Source organism: Heptranchias perlo, chromosome 2 (assembly GCF_035084215.1).
Source record: "Heptranchias perlo isolate sHepPer1 chromosome 2, sHepPer1.hap1, whole genome shotgun sequence".
Lineage (NCBI taxonomy): Eukaryota > Metazoa > Chordata > Chondrichthyes > Hexanchiformes > Hexanchidae > Heptranchias > Heptranchias perlo.
The window spans coordinates 80048680-80076119 of record NC_090326.1 but is presented as its reverse complement, the minus strand read 5'-3'; the positions used below and the strand labels follow the sequence as shown (position 1 = coordinate 80076119).

General features: G+C 47.2%; 1 protein-coding gene across 1 annotated transcript in view; it reads left to right on the top strand.

Moving 5' to 3' along the window:
- LOC137332178 (dynein axonemal heavy chain 11-like) overlaps nt 1–27440 on the top strand; it is a 380453-nt gene that overhangs the window by 121282 nt on the left and 231731 nt on the right. The window contains exons 29-30 of the mRNA XM_067995882.1: nt 2616–2768; nt 18536–18769. Of these exons, the coding sequence (XP_067851983.1) occupies nt 2616–2768; nt 18536–18769 (387 nt within the window). The remainder of the gene's footprint in view (nt 1–2615; nt 2769–18535; nt 18770–27440) is intronic.

Genomic DNA, 27440 nt, shown 5'->3' with positions numbered 1-27440 from the left:
CGTCCCCTCACAATCTCCGATCCCCCCCCAACGATCTCCGACCCCCCCACTACGATCTCCGACCCCACCCCCCCCACGATCTCCGACCCCCCCCAACGGTCTCTGACCCCCCCCCCCAACGGTCTCTGATCCCCCCCCCACAACGGTCTCTGACCCCCCCCCCCCAACGGTCTCTGACCCCCCCCCCAACGGTCTCTGACCCCCCCCCCCAACGGTCTCTGACCCCCCCCCCCCAACGGTCTCTGACCCCCCCCCCCAACGGTCTCTGATCCCCCCCCCCACAACGGTCTCTGACCCCCCCCCCCACAACGGTCTCTGACCCCCCCCCCCACAACGGTCTCTGACCCCCCCCCCCACAACGGTCTCTGACCCCCCCCCCCCCAACGGTCTCTGACCCCCCCCCCCAACGGTCTCTGATCCCCCCCCCCCCCCAACGGTCTCTGACCCCCCCCTCCCCCCCCCCCCAACGGTCTCCGACCACCGCCCCCAACAGTCTCCGACCACCACCCCCCCCGACGATCTCCGACCACCGCCCCCCCCAATGGTCTCCAAACCTCCCCACAATCCCCAACCCAGATGTTTCTCCCCATTGACCAACCCCCCAATGATCCCTGACCCCCCGATGACCCACGACCCCAATAACTCCCATCAGTGACCAACCCCCTTTGACCACCAACCCCCTGATGACCAACACCTCCTCCGATGACCCCCGACCTTCCCCCCCCCCCCCCCCCCCACCCCACCCCCATCTACGATTTCCCTGCTGGCATCCCCTCCCTGTCAATCAAGCTGGCCTGTTGGGTGGGAAACCTACAAAAAAAAATGAAAGACATCCTTGTGTCAAAATCGTAAGGACATCCGGGAAACCCGAGCTTCCGGGTTACCGATCGGGAATTCCACCACTGCCCCCCACTCCACTCTTCTCAGCTCCCGGTTAAAATTTACCCCATAGTTACTGGTTAATCAATACAGAGAATTTATTATTGTTTTAAGATAAATATTATATAAATGTAATCAATTTTATTGAACTTTTCCTTATTGAACCTATTATTGTCTTATTATGACAGAGAAATTATTTTATCTAATCAAAAGCTACGTGATGTTGACATTTCATTAGAATTATAACATGATCCTACTTAAAAAGATCTGTTGTTAATGATTTAGAGAGCATTGCTTTTTCACCTAATTTTTCCCTCTCCTCTTCCTTTCTTGATGACATTGACTCCTGGTTGGGGTACAGTTTCACAGGCACCCTCTGGTACTCATAAGAACATAAGAAATAGGAGCAGGAGTAGGCCATACGGCCCCTCGAGCCTACTCTGCCATTCAGTAAGATCATGGCTGATCTTCGACCTCAACTCCACTTTCCCACCCGATCCCCATATCACTTGATTCCCTTAGAGTACAAAAATCTATTGATCTCAGTCTTGAATATACTCAATGACTGAGCATCCTCAGCCCTCTGGGGTAGAGAATTCTAAAGATTCACAACCCTCTAAGTGCCTGTTTTTCATGTATGAACCTGGACAGTGGGTACTGGCAGGTTTTTTGACTGGGAACCATCACAACCAAACCTGGTTCTGTCTTCTCCAATGTTACACAAGTAAAATTTCCACCAAGAGTCTCTGGATAGCAAATAAGAGCCTGGGTTCTACCTAATTTCCATTCCTTGTTATAGAGACAGTGAGGCCAGTTGCAGTACTCTTACTGCCCGCTGGCTGAGCTCAACTAACTTAAAATAGGCTGGAATCAAATGTAGGACTTTTTGGCCTGCCTGTATGACCCAGTTGCATGCTGCCTTTACCAAATGTGCCATCAGGGACAAATGATTTTCTTAATATTTTCACTGTCTCCTTTTTCATAAACGAATAGGATGTTCTGTGTAGTTATTGCTTTGCATTACTATGAAACTGTTTAAACATTTGCATTAGTATACAAGTCCTATTCAAAAAGAGGTGTTCTGTGGAAGCACCAGTTAGTTGTAGCTATTTGAATGCTGTGAGCACTTTCAAAAGAACCATCTTTCTTATTTGAAAAAAACAAGCACTGTCTTGAATATCTGTTTGTGAATTTCTGTTGTGCCATGACAATTTAATTGCCTGAAAACCACAAGCTCACAAGGTGGCTATTGTACTTTTTAATTGTTTTGGATAGTTCTTCTACTAAGGGTATATACTGCTACAATGACATTTAGTACAATAAATAGTTTGTTATTGAAGTAAATTTGTGTCTTTGGCTTTTTTCAGTTTGATGATTGTAGCAAATGGTAGCAGTTTATTTTCCTCAGAATTTTGATTTTCATTATTATTAGTGTGATCATATTGAGCATTCCTGACGGGCTGATCATACTAAATGGTAATTCACTGATTCCACAGTCCCACCTGGGAGTCCGCTCAAAGTGCGCGCGGGTTGGAGAATTGGTGCTACACTGTTGTTGCCCTATCCTTGACCTGTCCTCTGTGCTGGCAGTGCATGAAAAAAAATGAATTTAATAAAATTTCTTTCAAATAAGATTTTGTCAGGAACTTGCTTACATAATGAAATACATTTTATATGCTGAGGTTCTCCTTTTAATTTCTCAGTCACTACCTAATTGTGAAAATTTTGTACTTTAGGTTACTCGTCATCTTGCCAAACTCTTTGACAACATGGCCGATCTAAAATTTGAAGAAGGTGGTGAAAAGCAAATAAATAAAACTGCAATAGGAATGTACAGTAGAGAGAAGGAATATGTCCCATTCCAAGCAAAGTGTAAATGCATTGGGCAGGTGAGATTGATAGTATGTTAACTGTGGTATACTTGAGAGTTTAATTTGCTTAGTGCACTAATTGTGCATTAAATGAGAATTAATGTTTCCAATTTTTAAACACACTTGCAAGAGCACTATAATGTACTTAGTGCACTTTCTTGGAAGACAGGTGCATTACAACTAATGTTCAACTGATCAATGACTCAGAACATATCTGCAATAATGCTGTATGGTCAATTGTGAAACTCTTAATTGGTAGATTAGAGATACAAAGAACATAGTGATTATATCCAGCTGTGGAATGTGCAAATTTGAGCATCAATGGAGGGAGCACGGTATAGAAGGACAGGTTTCATGTGATAATAGATGGGGTCATAATTTGCTGTGGCAGGACATCTAACGGCATCTGCCGTGAGTTAAATTTGCCCTTGCACATTTAGGTTTTAAAATTTTTTGCATGACAAGTTGCTGAAAGTGCATGCTGATAACATCGCAGCGAGGGAAACAGGACACCTGGGGCTCGATTTTCGAGCTGAAGTGGGGATACGTTGGGGGCGGGGGGGGGGGGCTCCGAAAATCAGGAAAATTCCGAGCAGGTGAGGAAGCCGGCTTCAATCCGCCGACTTCCGGGTACCCCACAGATGCGTCTGTGTGCCTCACGAATACGAAAGTCCCACCGGCAATTAAAGCTGGCGCGATGATAGTTAACATGGTTATTTAGATAGTTTAAGTATTTGAAGTAGTTAATTTCATGGTGATTGAGGCAGGGGACCGATTTTCATTCAGCCTCAGCGTGTTTCCTGTGCTGTGGGAAACACTCCAGGGGAAAGATTCGATAAGGGCCGTTTTCGGGCGGGGGTAGCGTGATGCGCTAGTACCCCACGCCCGATGGCCCCTATGCACGGAGAATGAGGAAGTTGGAAATGGGGCGTGCACAGCGCACGTCATCAGCAGCCTGCACCTCTTAAAGGTGCAGGTGCACATTTCAAATGGCAGGTACATATCTCACTAGGAGAAGGGAAAGGTGGCCACGAGGATAGCAGGACTGCATGAGAGACGGTTCCACGCTTCTCTGATGATGCACTGGAGGCCCTGGTGGAAGGGGTGGACGAAAGGAGGGCAAACATGTACCCGCAGGGTGGAAGGAGACCCTCCAGACTGCAGCTCCGCAGGCATTGGCATGCTGTGGCGGAGGAAGTTAACGGAAGGAGCATTACACCACGCATGTGGGTGTAGTGCTGAAAGAAGTTCAATGATTTGACACGAGTGATCAAGGTGAGTGAATGCAAGTGTCAAGTGGCACATCTTACCAACTGCACCACTGCTCCATGCATCACACTCCCCGTCACTCACCCACCAACAAACACTGCCCATCCATACCCAATGCTGCACTTGGCATGCTGTATCTCACCCGCACATAGAACCACACTTGCAGGCCACACAAACTGGCAGCTATTCGTCCATGACAGGCACATCACCTACGCACCTTGCAGGATACTCACTGTCCTCTGTCTTGCAGGAGAAGGTGCCGCATAACAGCCGGCAGCAGGAAGGACCTGAGGGTGGACGGGCACGCTTAAACATCCTCACCCCCGAGAGGAGACAGTGCTTCGGATCATTGGGCGAGCCGTTGCTGCAGCCGTGACAACATGCCGCGCTGGAGGTCCCGATGAAGGGGGTCTCTGCATATCTAATGCTCCTTCTCCTTTCTCACATCTACCTCCTCCTATAATCTTTTCTGACTCACATGCTGCAGATGCTGTCAGCACGTAGGTCTTACTTGCTGTTCTCCCCACTCCACAACTCAACCTGTTCCCCTTTGTCACTGCAGATACCCAAGAACACGTGGCGGCACCGGTGGAGGAGGAGGAGGAGGAGGAGGAGGAGGAGGAGAACAATGAAGCCACACCGACACTCGATCTGACACTTGCTTCCACCAGCTCAGAGATTGAAACTGCACATCCTTTAGAGGCTAGGTTAGAGGAGGGATCTGCACGTGGTGAGACACTGAGCATAAGTTCGTAGGAGCTGGGGCAGGGGGAGCGGATACTAGAGGTGCCAGTTCACCAGAGGGCGAGGTCGCTCACTAGTTCTGCTGCAGAGGAGTCAGATGAGGACTTTGGTGGGCCAGGTTACAGAAGACAGCTGATGGGTGTACACCACCAAATGCTTGGGGCACTGGAAAGCCTGCCAGAAAGCCTGCGCACAATGAGAAGGGGCATGGAGGAGTCCAGCTCCAACTTGGTACTCGGCTTTGTGCAGAGTTTGGAGCCCATCCTTTCCAACATGGAACGGGTGGTCACCTCCATCAGCACACCTGTGGAACCCACCATGATGCAGTGTCTGATGACTGAAGTCGTAGCTTCCATTGCAGCACAAACATCTGCCATCCAAGGTCTGATTGCTGCATTTGCAGCTCAGACTGCTGCCTTGGAAGCTCAGACTGCTGCTGTCGTGGGTCTGGGGACCATTGTTGAACGGGGCTTCCAGGGCGTCAAAGCACTCCAGCAATCCGTTCTCCAGCTGATCACCAGGATTGCTGAGGCGCCGCCCCTTGCGAGTGGCAGTGGTGCCATGACAGTCGGACCTGCTGTCCTCTCTCAGAATGACAGCCTTCCTGCTCTCACCCCTGCCACTCCGCCAGTGCCCCTGTTGTTGCCTATCGGCCAGCCAGGCTAGACTGCTGCAGCCCATGCTGAGATGGTGCAGTCTGAACCCAGGCCCTCCCGGCCCAGAGCTGCTCGAGGTCGTCCTCCAAGGCCATCTGCACATTCCTCCATTGAAGGCCAGCAGCCTCCCACCAACCATGCTCTAGCCACTGGGGAAGCACCTCATAGGAGCACTAGGAAAGGTAAAGGCACAAATAAAAGACACTAAGGGAATGCGCAAGGGTGAATAGTTCTGTTATGTTTGCATAATTTCATTTATTCATTGATCAAACTTTGATTTTGCATTTGGTGGTGGTTTTTATTTGTGCGATGAGCTGAGGGGGAAACCAATGTGTAATCAGATGGAGGGTGATTTGATTGTCTTGTGGAAGTGGAAAGGTGGGGAGTGTAGGACTGTTGGTGAGTTGGGGGATGTAGTTCACATTATTGATAGTGGGCACGGATCAGGCGAGCACGGAGAGCCCTTGCAGACAAGGCGTGTGGTTCCTGTTGCACTCTTGCGTCTTCCTCCACTTCCTGTTCCGGCTCCAACCCCTCCTCCTCCTCCTGCTCCTTTTCCTCATCCTCCTCCTCTTCTTCTTCTACCTCAACCCCGTCCTCTTCCACCTCTGGCTCAGGATCTTCTCCAATCATTGGTGGCAAAGGCTGGTTTTTCATGATGGTGAGGTTGTGCAGCATGGAGCATACCACCACAAATCTGCCCACCCACTCGGGAGTACTGCAGGGCTCCTCCAGACCGGTCCACGCAGCGGAAGCATTTTTTGAGGAGGCCTATAATGTGCTCCATGATGTTGCATGTGGCAGCATGGCTCTCAATATAGGCCTAATGTACACATGTGCGTGGGTTCCTGACCAGTGTCATGAGCCATGCCGTGAGGGAATAGACCTTGTTGCCCAGTAGCCAGCCTTTGACTTGCCGAGTCGGGTGAAAGCTGGCACGTTGGACTGCCGCATGATGAAGATATTGTGACTGCTCCCGGGGTAGCAGGCATCGACCCCCATGATTCGATGCGTGTGGTCGTGCACCATCTGCACGTTGAGGGAATGGAAGCCCTATCGGTTGACGAAGACAGCCGGGTTGATGTGCGGGGCATGTAGAGCAATGTGCGTGCAGTCAATGGCACCCTGCACCATGGGGAAGCCAGCAATCCGAGCGAACCCCCGTACTCGCTCGTTCTGCTTATCTCGGTGGAGAGGGAAGGTGATGAACCCGTTCCTCATCTGGTACAGTGTATCTGTGACCTCCCTTATGCAGCAGTGCACTGCATACTGCGATATGTTGCACATGTCGCCAGCCGAGGCCTGAAATTATTCTGAGCTGTAGAAATTCAGCGCCACGGTGACCTTCACAGCCACAGGCAATGCTGTCCTCGCCCTGCTCTGAGGCTGCAGTTGTGGCCACACCAATTGACAGATCTCAGTCACGGCTTGCTTGGTGAACCTCAGGCATCAGATGGAATCCTCCTCAGTCATGTTGAGGTAAGAGAATTGGCCCCGGAAGGCCCTCATTGGGTAGGGCCTCCTGCTCAGTGCCCTGCGCCTCCTCGTCCTCCATCTCCTCACAGCTTGACCTGCTATGCGTGGCCTCTCTGCATGCTCCCAGTCATGCTCAATGGCCAGCAGGAACCCTAGCAAACCGCTCATGGTTGCCAGGAATGTTTTTCAACCACGGTTTAACTTTCCGAACCATAAGGCAGTACCTGCCAAACCACTCTCAAATGTACTCTAGGAACTCTTAGTAAGAATAGGGGGCTTCAAAAAACACTCCCTACTCCACCAGCAGCCGCAAGCCATAATCTAGCAACTAACCTGCAAGGCCTGCGTGGCCCCTTTAAATAGCGCTGGCGGGGGGGTCCTCCAGGCACCGTTAGACACGTTCAGATGGTCGGAGTTAAGACTGTGCATTGAGTTGAGCGTTAAGGTCCAAAATGGTGTCTATCACTTTAAATCAGCTTGTACACTGATTGCACACATTCTCTCCTTACTTTACATGCTTCCAGCATTCGGTATTTGTGCATGCGCTAACTCCTGTACCAAGATGGCGACCGATGCACATCACGCTGGAAATGTACGTGTGCATCCAAGATGCCATCTTGGATGTCAGAGAGACCGTGTAGTGCCGAAACAACGGGCCCTACACGGCCCAACTTTGCGCCCTCCATGTTTTAGGAGATGTGTTTCAGCCAGCAGCCAGCTGAACATTGAAATGCTTGTTTGACAGATGGGGATAAAAGGTGAGTTATTGCAGCAGGGCACTCTGGTCTTTCAGACAAACTTTTGGCTGGGAGATCTTTGTGTTTAGACTGAAAATTCTTAGTTTCCACTCAGAATTGTTCTGTTGACACATGTTTACCCGTGTAAACCCTCAAACTGACACCATCAGTATGGGGGGTGCCATGGCTGCATTCACCACCACATCTGAAGACGAGCAACATCACCAGCCTAACCAGGCACGGTGTGCACTTCTGCCACTTGGAGCTCCACAACACAGTGCTGCTCCTCAGGCACCTGCACGAGCACAGAGGGAAACAGAGAGGGTGACATCGCAGGAGGCACCACCCTCACCACAGGGTCTACAGACCAAGGCTCACCTTCCTGGACCTCTCTCAGGAGCAGCGCATAGGAAGGCTCAGAGTGAATCGCCAGGTGGCCGCAGGCATTTGCAGCCTGCTTCATGCCGAGCTGCTCCCGGCTAGGCCAAGCGGCATCTCATTACCCGTCACTGTCAAAGTCATCATTGCCCTCAACTTCTTCGCCTCCGGATCATTTCAGGCAGCCACTGTGGATATCGTCGGGGTCTCTCAGTCATCTGCACACAAGTGCATAAGTTCATCGATGGATTGTTCCACAGGGCCTCGCAATATGTCAACTTCCCCATGAGCAACCTCAGCCAGATGGAGAGGGCAGTGGGATTCCACTGTGTGGCTGGCTTTCCACGGGTGCAGGGTGCAATCAATTGCACCCATATAGCAATCAGAGCACCTCCACATGAGCCAGGACTGTTCATCAACAGAAAGGGGTATCACTCCATCAACACTCAGCTCGTTTGTGACCACTGCAAATGTGTGTGCCAGATTCCCTGCCACGATTCCTTCATTCTGAGGGATTCCAACATCCCGGGGCTCTTCCATGCACCGAACACCCTTAAGGGCTGGCTCCTCGGAGACAAGGGATACCCCCTGCACACATGGCTCGTGACACGTCTGAGGAACCCCATCATCGAGCAACAACGTTGATACAACAACAGCCACAGCACCACCAGGTCTACAATTGATCTATAGGGCTGCTCAAGATACGATTTAGGTGCCTTGATCGTTCTGAGGAGTGCTTCAATACACACCTGACAGAGTGGGACGCATTATAGAAGTGTGTTGTGTCCTGCACAATATGGCACAACAGGGAGGGGTGCCATTTGAGGAGGCCCCATCCACATCTGCCATCCACATTGAGGAGGAGGAGGAAGACGAACCCATGGCCAGTGCAGCGGCTCACCTGGTGAAGGCCCCGCCAAAGACTGCTCCACCTGCACCTGTGCAGGGGCAGACTCGGCCACCTGGAGAGGAGGCAGCATGAATGGACTCATTTGTGAGCCGTGCTTGAAGCTCAATGGAGGCTGCCATTCTGTCCGTCACAGACATTCCCGCACTTCCACTAATGCAGGAGTTGGACTCCTCTATCCTCTGCACTACTGTGGAGAGTGTGCATGGGACCTGTTCCTCCCTGAGGCCAGGGAGTCACTGATATGTGAATGGTTCTCCTAACATCAGAAAGTATGAAGAGTCCAGTCCTCACACCACCTGGAAAGAGCAGCACAAACACCCTCCCCACCCCCCCGCCCCCCCACCCTGCACAAAACAGTCCTGCAACTATAAATACACCCACTGGAAAGTGACTCAGTGGGTGGCATCAAGTGTCGCTGTTCATGGTGAAGCTCATGAAAGGGTACTATCACAAAAGCCAGTCAAGAATGGGCAAGACGTGGCAGGAGTGATGAGAACGATAACATTTAATGTGAATACAACAAAAAACTAATATAAATAGCAAACGTGACAGTCTGTCAGACACCCTTGTGCGCAAACCCTTCGTGATCACAAATCCTCAGCCTTTCTCTTCCTACCGCTTCTACATGGCTGCAGCAGAGGTAGTAGCAGGTTGCTTATATTCATGCCCTGACTGCTTAGATGTTTTCAGCCTGTATTCTCTGAGTTTTGGAGCCCGTAAGGGCCCCTCCAAAGACCGCATCACCTGCACCTGTGCAGGGGCTGATTCGGCCACCTGAAGAGGAGGCAGCATGAATGGACTCATTTGTGAGCCGTGCTTGAAGCTCAATGGAGGCTGCCATTCCCTCCATCGCAGGAATTCCCGCACTTACCAGTCTCGCCATTCCACTCATGCAGGAATTGGACTCCTCCATCCTCTGCACTATTGTGGAGAGTGCGCGTGGCACCTGTTCCAGTACCTCACAAATGTGTTGCTGTCCCTCGATCATTCTCCTTTTTAAAGGATGGTCCCTGGGGTTCAGCATCTGCGTCCAGCTGAGCAGAGCCTGGAGAGGAGAGCGTCCACCGACAGAGACTCTCCGCAGCCACCCCTGCCACCAGTGACTGCTCATGCTCACTTGTGTGTGGTGACTCACCAGGTGCCAACCCAACTGGCTGAATACGAGGACTCACCGAGGTGTTTTTTTCATTCGTTCATGGGATGTAGGTGTCGCTGGCGAGGCCGGCATTTATTTCCCATCCCTAATTGCCCTTGAGAAGGTGGTGGTGAGCCGCCTTCTTGAACCGCTGCAGTCCGTGTGGTGAAGGTTCTCTCACAGTGCTGTTAGGAAGGGAGTTCCAGGATTTTGACCCAGCGACGATGAGGTCAAAATCCTGGAACTGGCGATATATTTCCAAGTCAGGATGATGTGTGACTTGGAGGGGAACGTGCAGGTGGTGTTGTTCCCATGTGCCTGCTGCTCTTGTCCTTCTAGGTAGTAGAGGTCGCGGGTTTGGGAGGTGCTATCGAAGAAGCCTTGGCAAGTTGCTGCAGTGCATCCTGTGGATGGTACACAGTGCAGCCACTGTGCACCGGTGGTGAAGGGAGTGAATGTTTAGGGTGGTGGATGGGGTGCCGATCAAGCAGGCTGCTTTGTCCTGGATGGTGTGGAGCTTCTTGTGTTGTTGGAGCTGCACTCATCCAGGCAAGTGGAGAGTATTCCATCACACTCCTGACTTGTGCCTTGTAGATGGTGGAAAGGCTTTGGGGAATCAGGAGGTGAGTCACTCGCCGCAGAATACCCAGCCTCTGACCTGCTCTTTTAGCCACAGTATTTATATGGCTGGTCCAGTTAAGTTTCTGGTCAATGGTGACCCCCAGGATGTTGATGGTAGAGGATTCGGCGATGGTAATGCCATTGAATGTCAAGGGGAGGTGGTTAGACTCTCTCTTGTTGGAGATGGTCATTGCCTGGCACTTATCTGGCGCGAATGTTACTTGCCACTTATCAGCCCAAGCCTGGATGTTGTCCAGGTCTTGCTGCATGCGGGCTTGGACTGCTTCATTATTTGAGGGGTTGCGAATGGAACTGAACACTGTGCAATCATCAGCGAACATCCCCATTTCTGACCTTATGATGGAGGGAAGGTCATTGATGAAGCAGCTGAAGATGGTTGGGCCTAGGACATTGCCTTCAGTAACTCCTGCAGCAATATTCTGGGGCTGAGATGCTGAGATGATTGGCCTCCAACAACCACGACCATCTTCCTTTGTGCTAGGTATGACTCCAGCCATTGGAGAGTTTTCCCCCTGATTCCTGTTGACTTCAATTTTATTAGAGCTCCTTGGTGCCACACTCGGTCAAATGCTGCCTTGATGTCAAGGGCAGTCACTCTCACCTCACCTCTGGAATTCAGCTCTTGTCCATGTTTGGACCAAGGCTGTAATGAGGTCTGGAGCCGAGTGGTCCTGGCGGAACCCAAACTGAGCATCCGTGAGCAGGTTATTGGTGAGTAAGTGCCGCTTGATAACACTGTCGACGACACCTTCCATCGCTTTGCTGATGATTGAGAGTAGACTGATGGGGTGGTAATTGGCCGGATTAGGTTGTCCTGCTTTTTGTGGACAGGACATACCTGGGCAATTTTCCACATTATCGGGTTGATGCCAGTGTTGCAGCTGTATTGGAACAGCTTGGCTAGAGGTGCAGCTAGTTCTGGAGCACAAGTCTTCAGCACTACAGCTGGGATGTTGTCAGGGCCCATAGCCTTTGCTGTATCCAGTGCACTCAGCCGTTTCTTGATATCATGTGGAGTGAATCGAATTGGCTGAAGACTGGCTTCTGTTATGGTGGGGCTATCGGGAGGAGGCTGAGATGGATCATCGACTCGGCACTTCTGGCTGAAGATGGTTGCAAACGCATCAGCCTTTTCTTTTGCACTCACGTGCTGGACTCCTCCATCATTGAGGATGGGGATGTTTGCAGAGCCTCCTCCTCCCGTTAGTTGTTTAATTGTCCACCATCATTCACGACTGGATGTGGCAGGACTACAGAGCTTTGATCTGATCCGTTGATTGTGGAATCGCTTAGCTCTGTCCATAGAATGTTGTTTCCGCTGTTCAGCACGTATGTAGACCTGAGTTGTAGCTTCACCAGGTTGGCACCTCATTTTTCGGTACGCCTGGTGCTGCTCCTGGCATGCTCTTCTACACTCCTCATTGAACCAGGGTTAATCCCCTGGCTTGTTGGTGATGGTAGAGTGAGGAATATGCCAGGCCATGAGGTTACAGATTGTGCTGGAATACAATTCTGCTGCTGCTGATGGCCCACAGCACCTCATGGATGTCCAGTTTTGAGCTGCTGGATCTGTCCTGAATCTATCCCGTTTAGCAAGGTGGTAGTGCCACACAACACGTTGGATGGTGTCCTCAGTGCGAAGACGGGACTTCGTCTCCACGAGGACTGTGCGGTGGTCACTCCTACCAATATTGTCATGGACAGATGCATTTGCGACAGGTAGATTGGTGAGGATGAGGTCAAGTAAGTTTTTCCCTCGTGTTGGTTCGCTCACCACCTGCCGCAGGCTCAGTCTGGCAGCTATGTCCTTCAGGACTCGGCCAGCTCGGTCAGTAGTGGTGCTACCGAGCCACTCATTGGTGATGGACATTGAAGTCCCCCACCCAGCGTACATTTTGAGGATGAGCCTTAAGTGGGTGTGAAGAGTGATGTGATCGAGTAGTCTTGGCAGTGCAGAATGAGTTGTCGTGGGGTGGGGGGGCGGGGGGTGGGCAGCGATGATGTGGAACACGGAATGCAGGAGAATCAGTCAGTGTACTCACTTTTGCTGACCTAGTTAAGTCATTGAAGCGCTTCCTGCACTGGACCCAGGTGCGGGAGATGTTGCTGCTGCTGGTGACCTCCTCTGCCACCTCGAGCCGGGCCTTTTGGGTGGCAGAGGCAGGGCACTTCCTTCCGTCCGCGGGGTAAAACACTTCCCTCCTCCTCAACCCGGCCAGTAGCAGCTGAAGTGAGGCATTGCTGAATCTTGGAGCAGCCTTGCCCCTGTGCTGCTCTGTTGTGCCTTTTTGGTGTTTGCTGCAGCAAAATCCTTTGGAGCAATGGCCCTTTAAATAGAGCCGCCCCAGCTGACAGCCTGTCGTGCAGCTACGCAGTCCGCCCCCTGCGCAGCTTTCGGACCGCAAACCCGGAAGCCACATCAAGGGCTACAAGATTTTATTCGTTGGGTTACCGGGCGCCCATTGGCCCCTCGGCTGCCATCCCGCCGTCCTTTGAAAGTCGAGCCCCTGGGAGTTGAGTGAACAAGGCAGGCAACTGTGTATCTCCTCAACCAATCAGATTGAAAGATTTTGAAATTAATTGTGCAAGGGCTGAGAAGGAAGTGTAAATTAGAATGGGTGATTTCAGTGTCAAATCAGGTGCAGAAAGAGAAATGAAGAGAGGGAAAGAAAGATTGGATTAAGAGAGAGAGAAAAAAAAGCCACAAAGGAAAAGTAAAAAAAAAAGTTAAATTTTACATTTTTTAAACCTCCAACGACAATTAAAACCTGAAGGAATGAGACTCCACACTTGTAATAGTTAATTTTCAGTGCCAGAGAAGGTGTTTGGCAGTAATTAACACTTATATTGTCATTAAAAGGGTACTTAGACTGCAATGGACAAGACTTAATTTTCAGTGGCGAGTTTAGTCCATACCTACCGCGCAAATGCAACAACTGCACGCCATTCAATGCATTTCACTGGTGAGGCAGACAGCGAGATTCTCTTTCCGCAAAACTAACAGTGGAGTGGCGTTTCTCAGACAGCAACTTTTGGATTTCCGAGTTTAACCTCGCATCTGCCCCTCGCCTGAAGTTGCTGTAGCATTTGCGCATAAATAATAGCAAGCGGCATTAGCCTCACCGTTATTTTCACAGCAAGTTATCGCCCATGGTGTCCAAGAAAGGTGAAATGTCCTGTACAGTTCTGAAAGGCACAACATGACAACTAATGTTACAGCAGGGGGACGTTGTGGGAGTGAAGGGTTTGTTGGAGGGGGGAGGGGGGGAGGTGCTGTAAATACAATGCCTGACGCACTCTGCACCTGGAAGAGTGTTTTGAAAAAGGTGTCCGATTTGAAGAAAATTTTCAATGAGAAAGACTGTCAATTATCTTATACCTCCATATATGGATATCCAAGGAATCTATGAGCTGTGTTTGCCTGACAAGTTTCACAAAGAGCAATGTTAACTCAAATCTATCCATTAGCCTGCTGGAATTGAAACACGAAAGAAAACTAAGGAGGACATGACAGAAGTATTACAACAGGTTACAAAGTGGCAGCTGATAATGATTTTCCGTCAATCTCTTTATGCACACATAAAATTGAAAATCTTAAAGTATCTGTCTGCTTTTCTACCTGCCGCTAGAAAGATATTTTACATTTTGTTCCAGTATAACTATATATACCCACCCACACACACACTGGCTCATATCTTTCCATTATCTCTGCAAAATTTGCTCTCGTAATCCATATTCATATCTTTTCTCCAACAGGTATTTTGGAGAAAAGACTGATTGTGTCACATAACAAGTGAAACTCCTCACTTACTATGAATTCATAGTGTAGGTCATATGCTAACTAGAGATGTGCAATAAATCACTCCCACAGCGTCACCTACAGACAGTGCATAAATAAAAAATCCTTTGTTAATGCTAACTATCATCCCATTTCCAACCTCCTTTTCCTCTCCAAGGTCCTTGAACGTGTTGTCACCTCTCCGTTCCATTCTCACCTTTTGCACAACTCCCAACAAAACAGCCTGGACCAAAGTTACTAATAGCATAGGAGCCAGCCAATTTCCCGCCCTCCCACAACTGGTGAGCTGCAGTAGAGCGCCCGTTTGGTGCCTACTCCTTGCCGACTGCATTCAAATGAGGCCCAAACCTGACATTGGCTTTGGGTAGGTGGCATGGCTGCTCGACCAACTACATGCCCGTTTTTGGAGTGGAAATTGAAAATCCCCCCCACCCCCCAAGATATTCATGACTTGACATTCCCTGGTCTGCTATTTTAAGGCGGCATTAACCAATTCAAAGTAAGCAGGTCAACAATTCTATAAAATAGGAAAAGAATGTTACATGAATGATATCCGATGCTTTCTTTGAAAATAGAACATTAGCATGAACAAGGAATGCTCAGCCTCTCCCTCCCCCTCCACCCCTCTTTCACACCCCATTCTCTGTTACCCCTCTCTTTTTCTGATTCTATCTGTCAGATTAATACATTTTCTGACTTTTATAGAATATAAAACAAAAGCTACAAAGGGTCTACAATTAGTAGATATGTCATATTTTCTCACTTTCTCGCTCACACACATTGGAACAGCCTCTTTTAAAAAAAAACACTATAAATTTTATCAGCTTTTGAAATTTGTTCTCATGTTTCTCAAAATTATTTGAAGAAAAGCTACTAAGCAGAAATATGACAAAGCTGAAGAAAAATATTGTATTAGTGCAGCTGAATGAATGGTACTGATAGAAAAACAATTAAGTAGATAAGTTCAATTATGTTATTAATAAATGTGGACCTAGGAATTTATAATGGAAAAAGTTGATATGAGGTGAGAGATTTTCCTGGGGCGAGGCACACTGGATCGTCTTGTCGCAGAAAATTGTGGAAAGTTCAGGTAGGTCATTGCGTACATCTATAAAGGAACCTGCCAGTTTTTCTTTCCATTTAAATTAATGGAATGAAAATCAGTCAGATTTCTTTGCAGGCATGCGCTCCAATCCATCCAGTTTTCTGATAATTGCTGTGTACTGGGCACAGACCCAGAAAAATCTCCCCTAAAAGTGTGACAATAGGAAGTCAAGTGGTCCAGCCAGGAAGTGGATGCAGACATAGGATTTTTGATATAGATAGATAGGACTCACTAAACGCAAGTTCTTTTCAAAGTGAGAATGAGGAAGCAAGTTTATAGAGATTGAGTGTTGATTTATTTTCTCTTCTTACCATTTCTTTGTCTCTCCATGACCTGTACCATCACTACTAAGGAGAATAGACTCCAGACCAGCTCCAGGCCTCCATCAATGGTGTGTTGAAATCAGTTACTGGATGTGCATGAAAATAGCTCAAGGTTGCTCCTCCATTGATATTTTTCCTTCATTTTAGGAAGTGCTCGGCACTTGCCCAAAGTGATACAGCTGCAGTCAGAAATTCCCTTATTGCACTACTCTCTGATGCAGTATATTGGAGTTCCAATATGTAGTGTAACCATGTCACCATGACTGGTACAAGATTTAATATAGAAGAGAAAGTTACAAGTTTTAGTTGAATAATTAAATTGCAGTAAGTTTACTGTCTCAAACATACAGGAGCCTAAAATCCTCAGACCCATTCTGCCAACAGAAGTGTGGCAAAGCAAATGCTGATGACCTCCCACAGCTGACCCCACCAGATTATCCAAGGTCAGGGCAGGTCCACTTAATTTGGATGCCGAAGTGGGAGCCTATGTGACTTTAGATGCCCTCCAGAGCAGGGTTGTTTGGTGGTGGTGGAAACAGCGCCGGTAAGGCCGTTATTCTGCATCCGGTGCCATCGGTTCAAGATCATTTTTAAAGGGTTGCCCAATTGGCCTCGTGTATAAGGACACCAAAAAGAATAATTGAGTTGCTTTCCTATGGGATTCTAGGCCTGGACCCTCACTTCAGCCACTGAACAGACCTCTTTACTGGGTTCAGCCTGGGGTCCAGGTCACTCAGCAGTACGGAGGCTGGGGCTGAGGAAATTCCCAATATGGGAATTCCCTCCTCTTGGGCTTCGCGCCCCTGACATCAAGGGCCAAGTTTGGAATCTAAGGAAATTGCTCTCATCCCAGAAACCTGCATAATTTGCAAGCCAGGAATCTGAGTGGAGACTCAGTGTTCCTGACAGAATTCTCATCTCCGTCAGGTTTCCTGTGCCCAATTTGTGTTGTAGCCGAGGATTTTCAGCCCTAACATATTTACATAGAATCATAGAAACGTTACAGCATGGAAGGAGGCCATTTGGCCCATCGAGTCCGCACCGGCTCTATGCAAGAGCAATCCAGCTAGTCCCACTCCCCCGCCCTTTCCCCGTAGCCCTGCAAATTTTTTCCTTTCAAGTACTTATCCAGTTCCCTTTTGAAGACCATGATTGAATCTGCCTCCACCACCCCCTCAGGCAGTGCATTCCAGATCCTAACCACTCGCTGTGTAAAAAAAGTTTTTCCTCATGTCACCTTTGGTTCTTTTGCCAATCACCTTAAATCTAAGTCCTCAGGTCCTTGACCCTTTCGCCAATGGGAACAGTTTCTCTCCTTCTACTCTGTCTAGACCCTTCACGATTTTGAATACCTCTATCCAATCTCCTCGCAACCTTCTCTATTCCAAGGAGAACATCCCCAGCTTCTCCAGTCTATCCACGTAACTAAAGTCCCTCATCCCTGGAATCATTCTAGTAAATCTCTTCTGCACCCTTTCTAAGGCCTTCACATCTTTCCTGAATTGCAGTGCCCAGAACTGGACACAATACTCCAGTTGTGGCGAACCAGTGTTTTATAAAGGTTCACCATGACTTCCATACTTTTGTGCTGTATGCCTCTATTTATAAAGCCCAGGATCCCGTATGCTTTTCTAACTGCTTTCTCAACCTGCCCTGCCACCTTCAACAATTTGTGCACATATACCCCGATCTCTCTGTTCCTGTACCCCTTTTAGACTTATGCCCTCTAGTTTAAATTGCCTCTCCTCGTTCTTCCTACCGTAAAGTATCACTTAGCATTTTTCTGCGTTAAATTTCATCTGCCACGTGTCCGTCCATGCCACCAGTCTGTCTATATCTTCTTGAAGTCTATCACTATCCTCCTCACTGTTTACTACCCTTCTAAGTTTTGTGTCATCTGCAAATTTTGAAATTGTGCCCTGTACACCCAAGTCTAAGTCATTAATATATATCAAGAAAAGCAGTGGTCCCAGCTCTGACCCCTGGGGAACACCACTGTACACCTCCCTCCAGTCAGAAAAACAACCATTCACCACTACTCTCTGTTTCCTGTCCCTTAGCCAATTCTGTATCCATGTTGCTACTGCCCCCTTTATTCCATGGGCCGCAATCTTGATGATAAGCCTACCGTACGGCACTTTATCAAACACCTTTTGAAAGTCCATATACACCACATCAACTGCATTGCCCTCATCTACCCTCTCTATTACCTCATCAAAAAACTCTATCAGGTTAGATAAACACGATTTGCCTTTAACAAATCTGTGCTGGCTTTCCCTAATCAATCCACCCTCGTTCAAGTGATTGTTAATTCTGTGCCGGATTATCGTACTTTACTTGTGTATATACAAAAAAAGGCAAGTGAAAAACATACTTCAAGATACTGTCATCAAAATTATTCTATCAATTAAACCTTATGCGTAAGTTATACCTTAATTGAGGTTTTCATGATTTGTAAACCTGGTGGCATGACCAATGCACCAGCGCAAATGAATTTCCAGCCGGCTTTTTGGTATAAAAGTCGCAGGTACAACTTTTTCACTACTGTGACTAAAATTGATTTGATGGCTGTACAGATGTTTATATAAAAACAGTCCCGTCTCTTTTTAAGGTTGAAGCTTGGTTAAATCGAATAGAGGAGACCATGCGTGAAACCGTCCGTCATCAGATTACCGAGGCTGTAGCAGTTTATGAGGAGAAACCAAGAGATCAGTGGATTTTTGACTATCCAGCTCAGGTGGCGCTCACCAGCTCACAGATATATTGGACTACAGATGTAGGAATTGCATTTGAGAGGCTTGAGGAGGGCTATGAAACAGCACTGAAAGATTATAACAAAAAACAGGTACACTGTATATAACAAGACCATTGTGCTACAAGGTTTCAGTATAGTTGTTTAAATTATAAATGTGAAGTGTTTATGCACTTTTTATTTTAAAGCAAGAATACTTGGATGATAGCTGTTGTACTTAAAAGTTAGGTTGGCAACTCTCTGTTCCATGTTAATAGTGAATGTACAGTTATGCACATTGGAAAATAGCAACCACAACATGGTTAGATTCAAGGTAAGAATTAAAAAGGATAGTGAAGAGTCAAAGATAAGGGTGTTGATCTGGAAAAAGGCAAAGTTTGCCAAGATACAAAAGGGATCTGGCCTAAACTAACTGTGCAGAAATTTTAGCAAACAGATTGATGAGTCAGCAGTGGGAAAACTTCAAATATGGAATGGATAGAGCGGAAAATAAATATATTCCTATAAGGTGAAAAGAGGTTGCATCAAAGAATAGAATTTTGTGACTAAGTAGATTAAACTGAAACTTAAAATGGATGCATATGATAAAGTTAAGCCTTACAATAGCAAGGAAAATTATGAGGAATAGAGAAAATGTAATCGGGAAGTGAAAAGAGATTAGAAAAGCTAAAAGAGATTATGAAAAAAAGCCAACAGATAATATAGCAGGAAATAGAAAGGACTTTTATAAGCATGTAAAAAGTAAAAGAATAACTAAAGAGAGGCTTGAACCACTCAGGAACTTAGAACTTGTATTATTCATCTTTGACCAATTGCCTTTGATGTTTCTATGGTCCCAGAAGCTCAGGACCCATTGGAGGGAATGTTAACCCCCAAGAATGGGCGGGTTGGGGTCGGGTGGGAAGTAAAAATTGTAGAAATATGAAGCACGACCACAACCGGCTCCACCGCGCCAACTCTGGGTTTAACAGAGGTGCATTTGGCTGCGTGCGAGTAACCTACTCACCGGAGACGGGTCAATCATTAGGACAGGCGGGTCGGTAATAATCACAGCCATGTAGATGATTAGCAGATGTTAATGAGGCAATATTAAATTGAATTCAACAGGCATTTGAATTTAACGACTCCAGCGCAGGTTTCCGGGCCTCGGAAAACTTGCCAGTGATATGGAGGCGAGCTTGAACCACGATTCATGGGGACCTTTAAAGCCCAATGTGAATGAAAGCTCAGTGCTGGTGTCTTCGTTCCCTCTGGCAAACGATTGGCAGAGAGTTCTTGTGATCATACAGGTTTTTTCAGAAATTTGGAGGCTTTCAGATGGACAAGATCAGGATGGGGGGCACCATGGATGTATTCAATAGGACATCGGATGAGGAAGACAATCACCATCCAAGGCAGCGGCGTCATGCTGAGTTGGGATCTGCAAGTGCACAAGAGAGAGGTGCACAACACAAATGTGGAGAACAGCAGAGAGGAGAGCAACAGAGGGGCCGAGGCCGCAGGAGGCACTACCCATGTGAGAGGGTCTACAGACAGAGGTTGAGCTTCCTTGACCTCTCTGAAGTGCAATGCCTACACAGGCTCAGATTGAGCTGGCAGGTGGTCGCGGACATTGGCAGCCTCCTTTAAGAAGAGCTGCTCGATGCTGGACCTGGTGGCCACGCATTGTCTGTCGCTGTCAAAGTCACCACTGCCCTCAATTTCCTTGCCTCTGCTCCTTCCAGAGCACAACCAGAGACATTTCGAAGGCCTCTCAGTCGGCTGCGCATAAATGTATAAGGCAGGTAATGGATGGGTTGTTTGCCAGGGTGTCCATTTATGTGAACTTCCCCCGCGATGACGAGGGCCAGAATGAGCGGGCAGTCGGTTTCGCTCCTCTGGATTCCCATGGGTGTAGGGTGCAGTCGATTGCACACATGTGGCAATCCGAGGGCTACCAGATGAACCAGGAGTTTTTATCAACTGCTAGGGATTTCACTCCATCAACGCACAGCTGGTCACAAGATGAGGTTCATGCAGCTGTGCACCAGATTCTCTGCCAGCTGCCATGATGCTTTTATACTGCGGCTGTCCAACATTCCAGACCTCTACCTACCAGGAGAGAGACGTAAGGGCTGGCTCTTAGGAGACAAGGGATACCCCCTTCAAACTTGGGTCATGATCCTTGTGAGGAACTGCACCAATGAGGTGCAAGAGCAATACAACCAGAGCCACATCACCACCAGGTGTATCATCGAGCAAGCCTTTGGCGTGTTGAAGAAGAGCTTCAGGTGCCTGCCAGCGAGGTTGTCCAGAATCACAGTGGTGTGCTGCGTCCTGCACAACATAGCACAGCAGAGAGGTTTAGAGGTGGAGGAGGAGTCATCAGTCATCTTCTGATGACAAGAACAGTGAAGAACAGGAGGAGGAAGACGACAAACAATATGAAGATGGGGCACCCATCGCCAGACCAGCCATGCACATTGCTGCCCAGGAAGCCCTCATATCTCAAAGGTTCACTTAGTTAGTCAAACTGGGAAAAATTTAAATTTAAATACTCCGGCCTGCTCCCAGCATCAAACCCCCTTTGCACAAAACTATCCTTCAACCATGCACACACCCATTGCACATCTGCCCAATGGGTCCTGTCCTGTATTGACATTCATTGTGAAACAAATGAAAGGGTGAGTTGGCACTTGGGATGCAATAATGGGCAAGACATGGAAGTGGAGCTAATCAATAAATTTTATGTGCCGATATTAAAAAAAAGGAAACTTCACAACATAACATTTCTTCAAACACCCATGTGCCCTTGGTGAATTACAATTGCTTTAACTTTCGTTTCCTACCACTTCTATGTGGTGCACACCCTGTGGCTTGAACAGAATTATAGAATCATAGAAAGGTTACAGCACAGAAGGAGGCCATTTGGCCCATCGAGACCGCGCCGGCTCGATACAAGAGCAATCCAGCTAGTCCCACTCCCCTGTCCTATCCCTGTAGCCCTGCAAATTTTTTCCTTTCAAGTACTTATCCAGTTCCCTTTTGAAGGCCATGATTGAATCTGCATCCACCACCCCCTCGGGCAGTGAATTCCAGATCCTAACCACTCGCTGTGTAAAAAAGTTTTTCCTCATGTCACCTTTTGGTTCTTTTGCCAATCACCTTAAATCTTGTTCTCTGATCCTTGACCCTTCCGCCAGTGGGAACAGTTTCACTCTATCTACTCTGGCTAGACCCTTCATAATTTTGAATACCTCTATCAAATCTCCTTGCAACCTTCTCTGTTCCAAGGAGAACAACCCCAGCTTCTTCAGACTATCCACGCAACAAAGTACCTCATCCCTGGAAGTAGAAGCAGGCTGTTCAGATCCCTGCTCTGACTGCTGAGATGATCTTGTCTACAAACTCTGGGTTTTGGAGCCCTGAGGGCCCTGCCAAAGACTGCTGTACTTGCACCAGGGGCAGACTTGGCCATTGGGAGAGGAGGCAGCATGTTGGTGGGGGGGCAATGGGTGAGATGTGGGAGTGCTTTGAGTGGAGTTCCCACTTTCATGTCCCCTTTCACCATCATACCTCTCCTGAGCCAGCGCCACATCACTCCAACCACTCTGCTGGAGTGCAGCTTGGTGCAGATCAGTGATGCATTGTAAGGCCACAAATAAGCTGTCATCCTGTTTCAGGTGGCAGACATGGCCTGCATAGGCTCATTTGAGAGTCGTGCTTGAAGCTCCATAGAGGTGGCCACTCTCTCCATGGCAGACATTCTCACAATTACCTGGGACAACATTCCACTACTGTTAGAGATGGACTCCCCCATCCTCCCCACTATTGTGGAGAGTGTGAATGGCACATTTTCCAGTACCTCTCAATGTTGCTGCTATACCTCTATCATTCTCCTTCTCATAGTCTCAGAATAAGGGGTCGCCCGTTTAAGATGGAAATGAGAAGGAATTTCTTCTCCCAGAGGGTCGTGAATCTTTGGAATTCTTTACCCCAAAAATCTGGGAGGCTGAGTCATTGAATACATTCAAGGCTGAGTTAGACAAATTTTTGATCAGCATGGGAGTCAAAGGATATGGGGAAAGGGCAGGAAAGTGGAGTTGAGGTAAAAATCAAATCAGCCATGATCTAATTAAATGGCGGAGCAGGCTCGAGGGGCTGAATGGCCTACTCCTGCTCCTATCAGCTGAGCAGAACTTGGAGAGAAGTGCATCCTCCGATGCGGACTCTCCACAGTTGTCCCTGCCACCAGTGCCTGTTCGTGCTCACTTGTGAATTGTGAATCACGAGGTGAAAATCCAGCTAACTGTCTAACAGAACCCCCCGAAGTGCCAGTATTTGCGCTGGTACATGGCTGTACGTCCTGTGACGGTGCATCCTCAGAAGGAATGAGGTCCTCTGAAGAATTGTTGTCATGCATCTCTGCAGGCTCTTGTTCTGCGCGTGAAGGCACTGGAAGACAAAAGAAAGCGATATGAATTAGTCCTGGCAAAGTAACAATCTTGACAACCATTATACTCAGCCTTCTCATAATTCAGTCATTGATGAAATAAAGTCAGCATTTTTGTCAGAGATTTTTAAAATTCTGTCACCAGGCTTCTGTGAGTTCCCAGTCTTTCCATCTCTGATTCAGAGGGACTCAGATGTGCCACTTATCTCCATGGCGCCCTCCTCTGCATCAGTGAGCTGCATAATTTGTGGCGGGCCACCTCCAGTCCTCTCCCTCTCCCTTGCATTTTACGCTCTCTTCCCTTACAAGAGGCGAAAGAACAGACCTGTGAGTGACTGAAGGTCACGTATTCACCCGATGGATGCAGTGCATTGGGTGAGGGTGACTATCAGGCAGATGCATCACATTGCTTAAGGATTGGGGTGAGTGGCAGTGGTGGATGGATACATGGGGAGGTGAGCAAGTGCATAGTAAGTGAAGGATGGGTGCTGCTGAAACTTAAGTGGGTGTGAGGAGTAATGTGATGGAGTACACTTGGCAAGACAGAATGAGGTGGGGGGGGGGTGGGGTGTTGTACACCACAGGATGTAGGTGAATCAGCAACTGTACAGACTTTTCCTGACCTGGTTCGGTCATTAAAGTGCTTCCTGCACTGGATCCAAGAACGGGATACAATGCTCCTGCTGTTCATCTCCTCAGCCGCCTCCAGCCTCGCCTTCTTGGTAAGAGAAGCAAGTTTCTTCCTCCCATTGCTGGGGAAAATGATTTCCCTCCTGTTCCTCACTGCACCCAGCAATACTCCAAGGGAAGCATCACTGAATCTGGGTGCTGGCCTTACTCTTAGTGAAACCATGGTAACTACCTCCTGGCTCCTCCAAATTCCATTTTTGCATTGGGCCTTTAAATAGTGGACTTCAGATTGCGTCATGCGGATGCGCAGTATACCTGCTGCACAGCTTGGAGATGCGAAACCTGGAAGGAAAAATGTAATCATTCAATCAAGTTGAGATCACAGAATCCGACCTGCTAACTTTACTTCCAAGTTTCGTGCACGCAATCCCCCCCCCCCCTTAATATTGGGACCATTGTGTTCCGTAGTATTTTATAACTTCTGTAAATAGTTGATCTTGTAATCTTCAGTCCTGTTTTTATCCATATAGTTATTCAGATCTCTCTTAAAGAAATGAATTGACATAGATACATTGCGAATGCAGTTAATACTATCTGTAACCCTAACACATCCGCTACAATGTGGGAAAAAAATTCTAATCTCTCGTTTATCTTGAGGCCTATTGTACCCTTGCCTTCTAGATCTGTGTGTGGTCCTAGTTAAAAATAGTATGCTTACATCTACATTTTCCATATACTTTTTTAGGACTTTGTTGCTCTTGGTAACCATTCTCCCTGGTATGTTTAAAAATGGGGGCAGAGTTTCCTATTGTACTTGGCATAAAGAATCACCAAAGCACAGAACACAGAGGAAAACAAGGCCAGAAGGATCACGCGTCTATAATGGATTTTTCATCAATATAAATTAACGGGCAGAGAATAGTCAGGCTCTGTCACGTGCTTGCAAACGTCCCCGCCCAATTTTTCTTTATGCGCAGTGCCCAGGTGATCCTTTATGCCAAGAGAAGTAGTAGGAACATCTACCCATTGTGTCTTCACAACCCATTTTTCTTTGTACAACCCATTTTTCTTTGTACTCCATAAAGACACAAAATGTTAATAGTAGAATTTGAAGAACAATGTAATATCTCTGAGACAAAGTCAGCAATAGTTAAATTCATTGAGTTGACACAGCTTCCTTTGGAGATCTTAATGAGGAATAAAGAAGAACTTCATTGAATGTGAAGGTGTCAGCTTATGTAAGTTGTATTTCTCAACAGAAATAATTTATGTGAGCTTTACGATTTTCTTTGAAAGAGCTTCTTTTTAAAAAGAATGTTCAGCATCCTATATCTAACTCTGTCTTTGTGCTTCTAGAGATTTGCACTTTCAGATTGGATATGAGCTGTCAAGGGAATTAAGGAGCTTGTTGATAGTCTACAAGAAAGTCATATTCTCTTTTTGGCTATATCCAGTTCTCCAAAAGATGTCAGATTTACATGCTAATTTGCTGAATAAGCTATTCTTTTGGAATAATAAATGAACCAGACAATGTGCTTGAACTCCCAGTTGACTGAGCCTCCACTCAGTTGACAGTCTCACTGCTGAAACAACTTTGACTCTGTTCAGTGTGTAAACTCCACTCCTGAAACCCATGCAGCTAAAATCAAGCATATTTTCAATTTATCAAGTTCATTGCCTCTGCAAATTTCTGTAACAACAAAGTACACTCGGGCATTTTTAATCATTGTTGCTACTTGTAGAAACTGTATTAAATATGTATAGAGTACCTTAATGAAAGAACTTTCATTTATGTAGTGCATTTCACAACCTCAGGATGTCCCAAAGCAATTTACAGCCAATGAAGAACTTTTGGAGTATAGTTACTATTGTAACATACAGAAACGCGACAGCCAATTTGTGCACAATATAGTCCCACAAACACCAATCAAGTGCAAATATTTCTGGTCCAAGTTGCAGATTGATTGGATTGTACAGGCCTGGTCGTCATTGCATCACAGTCTGAGAGTCAGGAGACAAAGTATAGAAACAGGAAACAATGAAATAAATGACCAGATCATCTGTTATAGGTGTTGGTTGAGGGGTAAATGTAGGCCAGAAGAAGCCCCTTGCTCTTCAAATAATGCCATGAGATTTTTTACATCACTAGAGAGAACAAAACAGGGCCTCGGGTTTAACATCTCATCCTTAAGACATGACCTCCAATGGTACAGCTCACCCTCAGTATTACACTGTAGTGTCAGCCTGGATTATGTGCTGAAATCTCTAAAGGGGGGCTGGAACTCATAACCTTTTGATCCAGAGGCAAGAGTGCTACCACTGAGCCAAGCCTGACACCTTACAATAGCGACAGATTCTATTAGTGTTCCCTCTCCCATTCTTAAAAGTGTGCAAAAAAGCTGTTTTCAAAGTGTTAATAAAAATGAAGTGTACAGCTTTGTAATTTTTCACTGTATTAAAACAGCAGGTGGGGTTACTTGGCATGGTAGCAAAATATAATTAGCAAATTGCCTCATTCATTGTCAGGGGCATATTAATCAGGTGATTAATTCTGCTGTCATTGTCCCAGTGTTGTCAAGTTTAAAGATCTAAAAGGTGCTGTTAATGGTTAGTTTAGTAATATTATATCAAGTGCAAATATTTCTGGTCCCAGTATCAGATTGATTGGATTGCACAGGCCTGGTCGTCATTGCATCACAGTCTGAGAGTCAGGAGACAAAGTATAGAAACAGGAAAGAAAGATGGGAGAAACAGAAAAGAAATAGTAGGGAGAACAACAGAAGCAAAGGGAATGAAGAAAAACTGTGAAGAAGAGAAATAGAAAGCAAGCAGAGACTTAGGGGTATGGAATGGAAGATAAGCAGAGCAAAGGTTGATGCCTCAATTCTTAAGAAAAGCTTGACAGAAGAAAACTCGCTCTGGCTGGTTAGAACCAGAATACACGAGTAAAACTACAAGGACTGTCTAATCCAAGCAAAGGCTTTTTCCAATCCTTTAATGAGAGGCATGACATGAGGAGTAGAGAACACAGCCCTGAATTTCCACAATGTTCTAGTCATAGAGTTATACAGCACGGATAGAGGCCCTTCGGCCCATCGTGTCCGCGCCGGCCATCAAGCCCTGTCTACTCTAATCCCATATTCCAGCATTTGGTCCGTAGCCTTGTATGCTATGGCATTTCAAGTGCTCATCCAAATGCTTCTTGAATGTTGTGAGGGTTCCTGCCTCCACAACCCTTTCAGGCAGTGAGTTCCAGACTCCAACCACCCTCTGGGTGAAAAAGTTCTTTCTCAAATCCCCTCTAAACCTCCCGCCTTTTACCTTGAATCTATGTCCCCTTGTTATAGAACCCTCAACGAAGGGAAAAAGCTCCTTAGTATCCATCCTATCTGTGCCCCTCATAATTTTGTACACCTCAATCATGTCCCCCCTCAGCCTCCTCTGCTCCAAGGAAAACAAACCCAATCTTCCCAGTCTCTCTTCATAGCTGAAGCGCTCCAGCCCTGGTAACATCCTGGTGAATCTCCTCTGCACCCTCTCCAAAGCGATCACATCCTTCCTGTAGTGTGGCGACCAGAACTGCACACAGTACTCCAGCTGTGGCCTAACCAGTGTTTTATACAGCTCCATCATAACCTCCTTGCTCTTATATTCTATGCCTCGGCTAATAAAGGCAAGTATCCCATATGCCTTCTTTACCAC